Raw genomic sequence first — 12500 nt, 5'->3', positions numbered from 1 at the left:
ACAGCTTGTCTGAGTTTAAGGACATAATTACTACCCAGACATATTAAATAAGGGCTAAAGGCTGCTGAATAGCTCTAGCATGTGTGCAGAATTAAAGATGTGTGTGTGTGTTTGTGTTTATGAGATAATGGGCAGAATTAAAGATGTGTGTGTGTGTGTGTGTGTCTATGAGATAATGGGCAGAATTAAAGATGTGTGTGTGTGTTTGTGAGATAATGGGCAGAATTAAAGATGTGTGTGTGTGTGTGTTTGTGAGATAATGAGCAGAATTAAAGATGTGTGTGTGTGTGTGTGTGTGTGTGTGTGTGTGTGTGTGTGTGTGTTTGTGAGATAATGGGCAGAATTAAAGATGTGTGTGTGTGTGTGTGTTTGTGAGATAATGAGCAGAATTAAAGAACTCAAAGCAGCAAAGCAAAGCGGTGATAACTTCTGGCTGCACTTATAGAGTGGCACATAGACAGGCTTGGGGAGTAACGAAATACATGGAACGGCGTTACGTAATTAGGATACAAAGAAAAAAGGTAACTGTGTTCCGGTACAGTTACAAAAAAAAGACGTAATTAGATAACTGATACTTTTGGCAAAAATTGGGATTATTAACAGGATTACAAATAGATTTTTAAATGCAGATCATTATACTATCATCCACATGCGCACTTTACAACACGTCACGAGAAGACAACATAGAAAACTACAAGTCCATAATATGACCTTGAGTTCAAAAAATGCTTGCCCTGGCCTGCATGGAAATATAATAATATCCATACTATTTTGTCCTCGAAGCTGAAAGTGGGAAGAACATAACAGTGCAGTGCACCTTATGGCTCCCCGCGGTGAAAATACTGTCGTTGTCCGAGGACTCCACGTCAAATTTCATGAGGCATTTACAGACAAGACAAACACTGCTAACGTCTACAGACATCCAGTTAGCTAAGGTTAAAGTTGGTTAGCTAGGAGCTAACCTGTCAGTATTGCTTGCCTACTAACGTAATGAAAAAGGGGGACTGTGATAACTGGAATGATCGTGTTTGGATAAAACACAAGCCCCTGACCGAAATATGTGTGTGTGTGTGTGTGTGTGTGTGTGTATGTGTGTGTGTGTGTGCATGTGTGTGTGTGTGTGTGTGCGCATGTGTGTGCGCATGTGTGTGTGTGTGTGTGTGTGTGTGTGTGTGTGTGTGTGTGTGTGTGTGTGTGTGTGGGAAACCCTCAGGTGATCAAGGCGGTCGAGGAGAACTACCGGCTGCCCGCGCCCATGGACTGCCCGACGGCCCTCTACCACCTCATGATGGACTGCTGGCAGAAAGAACGGAACAGCCGGCCCAAGTTTGAGGAGATCGTCAGCATCCTGGACAAACTCATCCGCAACCCCAGCAGCCTGAAAACCCTCGCCAACTGCTCCAACAGGTAGGCAACACACACCACACACACACACACTCGTGCTGATGTTCATGTCTTAAAGCAGGTAGGCACCACCACCACACACTCGTGCTGATGTTCATGTCTTAAAGCAGGTAGCCCCACACACTCGTGCTGATGTTCATGTCTTAAAGCCATATTATTGGGCTGTACATTTAAACTCAGAACTGAAAAACCCTCGCCAACTGCTCCAGCTAATGTTCAGGTCTTAAGCAGGTAGCACTCCAGACGTGTGAGCTGATGTTCAGGTCTTAAGCAGGTAGCACTCCAGACGTCTTAAAGCCATATTACCCCTGCAGTCATTCAACCAATCAGACCCTCACCCTCCTGTGGCTTCAGATACTGTGTCTAAATGTAATTAAATTAAATAATCTAGAAATATTTCATGTAAGTAAGTAACATAAGTACATTATGATCATCAGTTACTGAAAGGGGCTACATGTATAAGCCTGACTAGCAGCGGGCTAAATTAGTTCATACCCCAGGCGTCTGTGCACATCCAGGCACTTTTGACCAGGCGTTGGTCAGTCAGTGAGTTGGCAGTCTATAGATCCAGTCCCTCTGTTACTAGAGTGGCGATGATGTGAGATGGGTGTAGATGACCCTGTCTATCCAGTGTAAAATTTTATATTTTGTATGTTAAATTTGGTATAAAGGACCTTTTATTTTTAGATACTAAGGGCCTCATTTACTAACATTGCGACCGCAGCTTAATCTGCGCTTTTGCCAAACCGCATATACCGCACGGTATTTTTCCGTGGTATTTAGAACCTCGTCGTAATCAGCGCCTAACACCGCCCATTAGTGTTATTTAGCGCTCCGCTAAAATAGGGAAGAAAGAGCCTGCGTGTTCCTGCCACCATGGATGATGAATTAGAATTAGAGCTTTTGGTTCACGAGGTTACAGCAAACTAACCCGGGTAAATATAGAAACTCATAAATATTTCTCCGTTTAGCCCTTCCGTCCACACTAAAAGTTGTGATCACTTTGAATTCAAGACTGTCTTTTATTGGTGAGCTGATTTGGGGAAATTAATCTTTTCAGCGAACATTGAGTTTCTAGGTTGCTATGGTTACCCCCAGGGTGCCTGTGCAGTTTCATATTAACAAGTTTATGTTCACAAGTTCATATTCACACATTAGTTAATCACACACAGGCAACGGCAAACTGTTAAGACGGTTCCCTAAGCTAGAGATAGCTAGGATACTTATTAGCCAGGTTAACTGCTCCATAGCATCCCGTTAAATAGTCCCTACTTTAAAACGGCGTTTTCCAGCACTGAAAACAATGCTTTTCAAAAACGCTGCCCTAGGCGGATACATTTGAAAACTAGAGTTGTAGCCTTGACAGGGGAAACTGAAGTGTTCAGACGTTTGGTTGCCATGGCACTGGGGGTAGCTTGCGCTCGAGAGGCTATAACGTCAAAATAAACATGGAAGGTGAAATGAATATGCTGCTCTGTCTCTACAATTTACTTACCGGTATTTTAGTTAGTGTACTTCGAGTACAAGTACTTTTCCTGAATAGATACCCGTTACTCCTACGCAGAAGGTGTGCACTGTACTCGGTGTGCTTGAACTATAAGTGAAAATACGGTTTAAACCATACAATGAGCGGTGATTCTGGGTAACAGCTAGCTGGTGGGACAGTTTGTATATGCCTATATTAAATGATATATCAAAAATAAACATTAAAAAAAAAATAACATTTCTGATGTTCGTTTTTTTTTTTCAAATTTCTCGCAGGCACATAGTTTTCATTTAGCAGCTGATATGTCATGCTGAAACACCTCTTGTTTCGTTACTAATACACAATTAGGCGCACTTTACGCATCTCCTCCCATTCTCTTTGCGACGAAGCCCACTTTCCCTTATACCCTCCCAGCAACGGTAATCTGCGCTTTTACTCAGGTGCGCCTCCTTTGGAAATACGGTTTTATGTCTTTACCCGCTATTTTACGCCTGAAATGGGCGCAATCCTGTTAGTAAATGAGGCCCTAAGAATTGTATTTTGTTAAAACGAAAGACTTTTATTTTGTTAATGTGACCTGTGACCAGGATGTTTAGAGGTGAAAAGGTGGATGTTGAGAGGTGAAAAGGTTGCCCGCTGAAAAGGCACTGTGAGTTAGTTCTCTATTAACAGTTCAAGGTTTGCTACTCTACTAAAAGAGATGACAAGCTCTTACGGTGTTCATGGTAATATGTTTTATAAAGTTTAATAAACGCAACAGTTTTATAACACCTGTCGTCGAGCCATCATTTGGTAGAGATAGCTACAATGGGTTCCCATTTGAACGGTGTAGTGAATCGTAAACATGTTGTGTCCCATTGGCACAGATGGCAAACACGAAGACTGTGTAATTTATGCAAGTTTCAGATAAGCCGGTTTGTACCAGGTCTGTGCACGGCTGTCATGAGACATCAAGACTTAATGACACTTTTAACAAATAGCGCTCGTGTCTCTATGGTATAATATCAAAGTGATCAGAAGTGACAAGGCGCAAATTACTTCCAATTATCGGAATGATATGGCATCGCATTTGTGTTTTCCGTCCTGCAGATTGATATGTATTTTTGCACGTAAGCAAAAATAATTTAGCCACGGTTTAATTGTAATTGCAAATGCAATTCTATGTAGTGTTGTTTGATAACACTGTGATTTATATGTAGTGTTGTTTTATAACACTGTGATTTGGAATGTGTGAGAACATGTTATGACTCCATATTAGAAAAAACTCATAATTATGTTTCTCTGTATTGTGATATTAAAGTCTCCAGACCCTTAAATAGTGTTTAAAAAATAGATTGCAATATTGAACTCCAAATACCCGCAAATGAGCCCCTAGGTCTGTTATTCACAGCAGAGTATCTGTGAGCGTGACACACTTTTGTTATTTAATCATAGACGCTGGCGGGTAGCCGAGTAATCAGATAAATAATTTGACAGAAGACTAGTTCCGTTTTAATGACATCCGTGTCATTGACATTTTGGCTCTTTCTTACTGGTGTGTCTCGTGATATTATGATATTATCACCGTGACGCTAAAATGAAGTTGTCTGTTCTGGCTTCATCTTTGGACAGAGATGCTCAGGTGTGAGATTTATGCATCCATTGGTGATGGAGATAATTTGCAAACACTGTTAATTACCTAAGAATGTATGAATCATGTGCTTATGAAATGGCTTTTCCTGGGTGTGTGTGTGTGTGTGTGTGTGTGTGTGTGTGTAACTTAGAATATTAGGTGCCACTTAGTCTGCATATGTACAATAGCATGTTTAGACCAGAGGTGATAAGAAGGGTCGAACTGTGCTTCTTCCGACCTTGCAAAACTTCCATCCTTGCCTCGGACGTCAGAAATCCACCACGTGGTTATCCCTGCTGAATGCTCAACTTCTGTCTATATAAACCTTGTGCGATGTGTTTATCACTGCTTCACTTTCAGCCTTGTGCTGGGAGTGAGCCCGATTGCAATTGTTGTTGTTTGTCTAATAAATATACTTATATGCAGCTCCGGAGTCCTGAGGTAACCTGGTGAATTTTTACCTAACAATTGGGTTGACTTGTCTGTTTGTCTTTCCCACAGGGTGTCCAATTTATTAGTGGAACAGGAGAGTGGGGAGTGCGCACTCTACCGATCTGTCAGCGAGTGGTTAGAGGCCATTAAGATGGGTCGATACGCCGAGCTTTTCATGGAAAGTGGATACACTTCGATGGAGGTGGTTGCTCAGATGACCTTGGAGTAAGTCTTAGCCTTCACTTGTCTCTCTGTGTGTGTATGTGTGTGTGTGTGTCTGTGTGTGTGTGTGGGTGTGTGTGTGTGTGTGTGTGTGTGTGTGTGTGTGTGTGTGTGGACTTACATGTTTCATGAAGTTTATCTCACTAAGATCTGCCTTTCTGAAACACTAATTCCATGCAGTAGTATATGAACCTAATAATCCTAACCTTTGCATATGGAGGTAGAGAGTAATGGTGCGCTGTTCGTCCTTGCTGTTCGGTGTGTGATGGTGTGCTGTTCGTCCTTGCTGTTCTGTGTGTTATGGTGTGTGTGCTGTTCCTCCTTGCTGTTCTGTGTGTTATGGTGTGTGTTAGTCCTTGCTGTTCTGTGTGTTATGGTGTGTGTGCTGTTCCTCCTTGCTGCTCGGTGTGTAATGGTGGGCTGTTAGGTGACTAGTGATTCATACTTTGGTTTTCTCTTTCCTTTGGAAACAGTGATGTGAGACGGGTGGGTGTGAACCTCGCCGGGCACCAGAAGAAGATCCTGAACAGCATCCAGGAGATGAGGGTTCAGATGATCCACGTGGCAGTGCCAATCTGATGCCCGCGTGCCAATCTGATGCCCGCGTGTGCAGATCACCCCTGCAGAACTACGTAGCCGAGCACTTTTTACCACTGACTGCGAACACATATTTATATTTATTGAACAGAAAAGGAAGAAAAACACTAAAAGGGAAGTGACTCCTCGTATGAACGGAGGAACAAACTGGCAGCGGACAGACAGACAGATGGACCAGCCGCTGCACGCTTGTTTTTGGTCCCGGCTCCTCCATCGAGCAGTTTCAGTTTCAGTTTCAGTTTCAGTTTCAGTCTCTTCTCCTCCTTGTTTTTGGGGAAGACTAAGGCGATGCATGGGTGAGCCGTGGTGGGAGAGGGTGGCACATGGGTGAGAGGGTGGCACATGGGTGAGTCGTGGTGGGAGAGGGTGGCACATGGGTGAGCCGTGGGGGGAGAGGGTGGCACATTCCCAGAAGAGGCAGTGGGTGGCGCGTGTCACGGCATTTTCTGGGCTGAATGTATAGCACTTTTTTTCAGACCTCATTCAAACGGATCTAATTACCTCCAGAACCGCCTCAGAACCAACCCCTTATCATTCCCACCTGATAAGAACATGGAAGCCAAATTCATGCAGTACCAGTAACCCATATCATTTTTATTTTGTTGTGGAATTACAGAAGAAAACGTGTATTGAAGAGCAATATTAGACATAATGGTAGACTATTTTTGATTTGTTTTATGTAACGGCAAGCAATGGACATTATTCTCCTTTTTTTGCACAAATATGTGTCTTAACATGGGGGACAGAAGCAGAAGACAGAGAAGTACATCACGGTTTTAATGGTTTCCTCACTGGTTTGCTAATGTTTGGTGTGTAAATACTGTACAGGGCAGGAGGCGGGGCCAAAGGGCCACCGGAGGCGGGGCCTAAGGGCCACAGGAGGCGGGGCCAAATGGCCACAGTAGGCTTCTCTTCTTGTGACCAGGGGGCATTAGCCAGGTTCGGACCCTAACCCTAACCCTACCCTGAAGCATACTTATGTACAGTCAGGGGGCATTAGCCAGGTTTGGACCCGAACCCTAACCTACCCTGATGCACACTTATGTACAGTCAGGGGGCATTAGCCAGGTTTGGACCTGAACCCGAACCCTAACCTTACCCTGAAGCATACTTATGTACAGTCTAGTTCATGAATCTTTTCTCTGGCTTGTCATGGTTGTCATGGCAAAGTTGCACTTCCATCAGGCAGCTCTGGCTGTTCTGCTTCAGTCATGTTGATGATTAATAATCTGTTTGTTATTTAATTAAGCGCTCCCTGACGCTCACTCCCTGAGTTCTGTGCTGACTGTGATTTTTGTCAAGGTTTCTTTTGTTTCTTTCAGTCTGTTCTAATTTATGGAGTCAAGACTTTGTTCAGTATTTGTCAGATGTGCACAGTGTTGAGGACACATGGCTTTCCTGTAGGTTTGGACCACGGCACAGACAGACAGCCTCTCTTGAAGGCAGCCGCCCTGTGGCACAGACAGCCAGCCTCTCTTGAAGGCAGCCGCCCTGTGGCCTGCACTCTACACACACCTCCGACAGTAACCATCTGGTTGAGTCTTTATTTGTTGGTCATTGAGGACCCACCCTGTTTGGACTAAAGAAGAGAACGTGTCGTTATTTGGTAAATTAGCCTGAAAATGAAAATACTTTTAAGTATTCCTGAATGTCGAATGTCATTATGTAGTGGTTGAGATCCTCGTGTTGGCATTGATTAAGTTACCGCAGCGGATTCCCTCAGAGGCGAACACTCCCAGCGAACAAACAAGAGGAGAGTTGGTCAGTTTAAGTGCCTGCTTTGTCTCACTCAGAATATTTGACTTCTTCTATAAATTTCCCTTTTATTTCTGAGGAGTCTTGAGAATGAGTTACAACCTGCAGTATGTGGAGGTCAGAACATGTCCAGCCTTGAAGACCAAACAGCAATACAGGAGTACGCGCTGAGCTAATACAGAAGCTAACTTCATACGCGCTGAGATAATACAGGAGCTAACTTCATATGCGCTGAGCTAACTTCATAAGCGCTGAGCTAAGCTAATACAGGAGCTAACTTCATAAGCGCTGAGATAATACAGGAGCTAACTTCATATGCGCTGAGTTAACTTCAAATGCACTAAGCTGATACAGGAGTACGCGCTGAGCTAATACAGGAGCTAACATAATTAGCGCTGAGTTAACTTCAAATGCACTAAGCTGATACAGGAGTGTGTGCTGAGCTAACTTTCAGATGCGTCTGTGAACTTATATAGCAAGTATGACATCCCACAGGGTCCCCTGCTTCAGTGACTTAGGAATGGAATGTGTTGACTGGCATTATACGAATCAAATTTTGTTAGCACTTTATAAACTCTCTCTTGCCCAGTTCTTGTTTTAATTAAAATAATAAACAACACCGTATTTTTCTTCTGTCTTAGTGTTTGTATGAATATAGGTCTGAGTATTGTGAAGTCGTTTTTTTTCTTCAGAATCCAAAGAAGTAGTTAAATTGTCCCCAAACTCACCTCGCGGTCTGGCCTTTGCAGGAGCACGAGACTGGAGGCAGGATCCGAGTAGGATTTGCCTCTGTACTCATTGTTCCGAGCAACTACATGACTCACTCCCATTCTGCCAGTCAAAAACAAAGCCGTTTTTTAAACAGTAATGGACTAAATGATCTTCTTTTTTTTTTTTTTTAAGGGCAATATTTCCCAGTGTTTAAAAATATTTGATTTAATTTGCAGTGGATCTGTATTTTTGCAGTTTAATCCTTCGAGGTATAGCACATTGTATGCCGTATCGTTTGTTAACTGTTTAAAGCAGACTTTATTATATTTCATTTCTCTATCACTAGCGTCTATTGCAAAACATTGTTCCATGCGTTAAAGTGTTGTGACAGAGTATACAGTATACCATTTATTCTATATCAACATTTTTAAAAACAAAAACACCATTTTTACCAGTATGGGTAAAGCAAAGTGATCACGGTAACATTGTCCATGACTAAAACTATCAGCCGGATAATGGAAGTACAGTCCTGTTGGATGTGATGACCTCATCTCGACACATGTAGTTGCATGATTTGTATTAAGTGGCACAGCAGTGCTCCAACCCCACAGTAAACCACTGCCACAGATTATTCTAGATTATTCTAAATCCAGTCATTGCAGCCCTACATTAGACGTACGTACTGTACATGATCAGCACTGCATATCCCCCATGTTCAGATGTGTGAATCACTACTTACAGATGTGTACAAATGCAGTTTGACATGTATGATATGGCGACACTAGAAGGGCTTGGCGAGAACGCTAAGAACCCAGAGGAATGCAGGGTTCTTCATGGGACTGTAACGTTTAGAACCCAGAGGAATGCAGGGTTCTTTATGGGACTGTACCGTTAGGAACCCAGAGGAATGCAGGGTTCTTCATGGGACTGTACCGTTAGGAACCCAGAGGAATGCAGGGTTCTTCATGGGACTGTACCGTTAGGAATCCAGAGGAATGCAGGGTTCTTTATGGTACTGTACCGTTAGGAACCCAGAGGAATGCAGGGTTCTTTATGGTACTGTACCGTTAGGAACCCAGAGGAATGCAGGGTTCTTCATGGGACTGTACCGTTTAGAACCCAGAGGAATGCAGGGTTCTTTATGGGACTGTAACGTTTAGAACCCAGAGGAATGCAGGGTTCTTTATGGTACTGTACCGTTAGGAACCCAGAGGAATGCAGGGTTCTTCATGGGACTGTACCGTTAGGAACCCAGAGGAATGCAGGGTTCTTCATGGGACTGTAACGTTTAGAACCCAGAGGAACGCAGGGTTCTTCATGGGATTGTAAAATAGGATTGTCCAGTGGAGCAGGTTGGGTTGTCTTCCTCATACTGCATTGGGTTTGGGCTCAGTCAGACCGGGCCAGATAGCGTCCCCAATGTGGAGGGACCGCCCATCTCCTGGTCAGAACAGGGCCGTATCAGAACCCCCCAATCCACCGCTGGTTGGGTTCCATCAACCACTTCTACTCTTAAGAGCAGCAGAACTTCTGCCGTGACGTTTTTTCAAAAGTAAAAAAAAAGCACAGAAAAAAATTGCTGTTGTAGTAATTGTTTGTCTATTCCCTGATGCTGTATGTTGTTTTGTTTGTGTATATGTTTTTGTAGTGTAATATATGAAATTTTATATATTTTTAATAAATGTGAGAAAAAAAAAACTATACACTTCTATTTTGCATTAAATAACAAGAGCAAGAAGAATACGATCAAAGCTGTGGGAAAGTGCACACACACACACACATGCACACACACACACACACACACACACACACACACACACACACACACACACACAGGAAATCCCTGCTCTTTATCCTGGTTAAATGAAAGTGCTAATGAATGAGATTGATCTGAACTCACACGCACAACTGTTCAACAGCAAACACGGACAGACCAGTGCTGCTGCTGCTGATGCTCAATGTATTGCCAGCAAATTACACAGCAGTTATTTGGAGAGCAAGGGGGAAATAAATGTAATCTAGGGACTTAATCACATTTGACATCGAACCACACATTGACTCCGATAAATGATTACTAATGCTGTGTTTATGTTGGCACTGGTGTAGTCGGAGTGCAAACAGGAGGCGTATTAGTATTGCAGGTTGAGAGACGTGTGTGTGTGTGTGTGTGTGTGTGTGCATATTAGTATTGCAGGCTGAGAGACATAACCAGAATCAAGAGCAGGGATTTAATAATAATAATAATAATAATTCATTTAATTTGTAATGCACTCTTCATTCAGAAGAATACCAGAGTGCCATTTCCTGTGTGTCTGTGTGAGACGTGTCTCTCTGAAGGGCATCCAGAGGTCAGGGCATATGGGGCCACACGCATCGTACAGTCAGGGGCCGGCAAGCATGATGCCTGGGTATGGCCCCGCCCCCCTTAATTAACGTTAAAACACGCTTATAGCACGCTTGAATATTCAAAGCCAGGCTTGAATGAAATCATATCACATTAGTAGCCTGTGAACTTTTAGAATAATCAATTCCAAACTTTGAGTAGTTACCGAATGACAAAATGATGAGTCTCACTTTTCAAATGTACAGTGAGCGTAAAGCCCAATCCGCTGACCGTGACACCTGGAGGCTAAATGAGCGCATGTCAAAATGTAAAACACATCATCACTGTGACTTTTCGCCCATATGTTGCCGCACCTTTTGGATCGCAGTCATGTTTTGCTCCATCAATCTGTCTTGATACAGGGTATAGAGCAAACACCTTTGTATATGTTTCATCCTTTCATTAGCTAGCTGTTTTTTATTATTATTTGATTTTGCCGGCCGGTAGATATATCCACTTCCTACTGAAGAGGCCATTTGCAACTTTAGCGGCCGCTATCCTTAAGACCAAACCATTCTGCAATATAAGAAGACATGTCCAGGCTACATATTCTAGTATGACAATACATGGATTGACGGCGGCAAGTGTCTTGTGTCCAAAGCAAATAACGTAAACACTCTCTGATAACACATATACAGTACATTATTTGTCGAACAATTCCACCAATCAATGGCCAGCATTTATGAGTGAGGATCACCCTCATCACTCTCACTGAAGGCTAGTCTGCTGTGAAGACATTGCCAACATATCCAAAAAGAAACGCAGTCAAAATTTCACTTTGGAAATGTTAGAACTTATACATTTTATAATTGTATACATTTCATGAGGTTCAGAAGACAGTGAAATGATTCTTTGGAAGATTCCCTATCTCAATACGAATCTTTTGTCCAACTCTTGGAGAGGAAAGCCCCCATGGACGTCCACATTTCCTCATTGTCCTTTAGTCCCCGGTGACTCCCGTTTAAACGCCTCTCGGATAATCACCCTTCGGAAAAATTGGGCCTTTATTAGCCGCACCTAATCATTGTGCAATTAGCCGAGTTAGACGCGTCTAGGAGAAAAACCCTTCGCAAATATGTCCCAATTACTTTTTCTTTTACTGTTTGCCCCGGACACAGGCTGAAGAGTTGGGAGGACCAGCCTTCAAGCCTTTGGGGCCCTCTCCTCTCCTCTCCTCTCCTCAGGTCCTGACAGGCAGGCAGCTCTCAGGGATGCAGTAGAATTTAGAATTCAGTTTCTCATTCTGTTTTCCAAAATCCCATTCTCTTTCCCATCAGACTGAATGTCAGCGTAGGTGCTCTGTGAGTTATAAGAGCGCCTATGGCTCAGGGGTGTCCATGTTGACCACTGCATATTGGATGGCCTGGGCAAGTGGGACACAGGAGAGGGAACAACATACAAGTGCTTTCTAAAAGGGAGATTCCATCCTCACATGAAACAAAGCACATTCTGTCCTAAGAATAGCTTCCATCTTCATTTTACTTCTAAATGGCATTTTTTTAAGTTAAAACCTAAAATGGGATGTGAATAGACAGTATTGTGTCTAATTAGACTTCTAAATGGCATTTTTTTTTATGTGTACTGAATTTTTTACAGTATTGTGTCTAATTCGATTTTTTTTTTAGATTTGGATTCTGAGGATATGAGGTTGTGTTTGTCAGCTCTTAGTGAAACTGTTCCCCTATAAAAACACAGATTCCTATGGAATGGTATGGTCAGGGATGTGAGCATGTGTCTTGATCCCAGACACCAGAGGAAGATGACCTGATAAACCAATACAAATCCAGACGACGTAGCTATTTACTTCACGACGGAGAAACATTGCGCCTCGAAGAATAGGTGTTCTAAACGAGGGATAAACATAGCCTCAGGGTGTAGCCCTCAGACAGACAAGAAAA

At 42.9% G+C, this 12500-nt stretch overlaps 1 protein-coding gene across 1 annotated transcript in view; it reads left to right on the top strand.

Annotated features, from left to right (window-relative positions):
- LOC105903845 (ephrin type-A receptor 5) overlaps positions 1 to 8461 on the top strand; it is an 86899-nt gene extending 78438 nt beyond the window's left edge. Inside the window, exons 15-17 of the mRNA XM_031577674.2 lie at positions 1214 to 1407; positions 5004 to 5159; positions 5630 to 8461. Coding sequence (XP_031433534.1) covers positions 1214 to 1407; positions 5004 to 5159; positions 5630 to 5735 — 456 coding nt within the window. The 3' untranslated portion in view covers positions 5736 to 8461. The remainder of the gene's footprint in view (positions 1 to 1213; positions 1408 to 5003; positions 5160 to 5629) is intronic.
- The last annotated feature ends 4039 nt before the right edge of the window (positions 8462 to 12500 follow it).

The sequence above is a fragment of the Clupea harengus genome, chromosome 12, assembly GCF_900700415.2.
Source record: "Clupea harengus chromosome 12, Ch_v2.0.2, whole genome shotgun sequence".
In the NCBI taxonomy this organism is placed as follows: domain Eukaryota; kingdom Metazoa; phylum Chordata; class Actinopteri; order Clupeiformes; family Clupeidae; genus Clupea; species Clupea harengus.
Note: the sequence above shows the minus strand (reverse complement) of the source record. Positions and strands in the feature narration are given on the sequence as shown.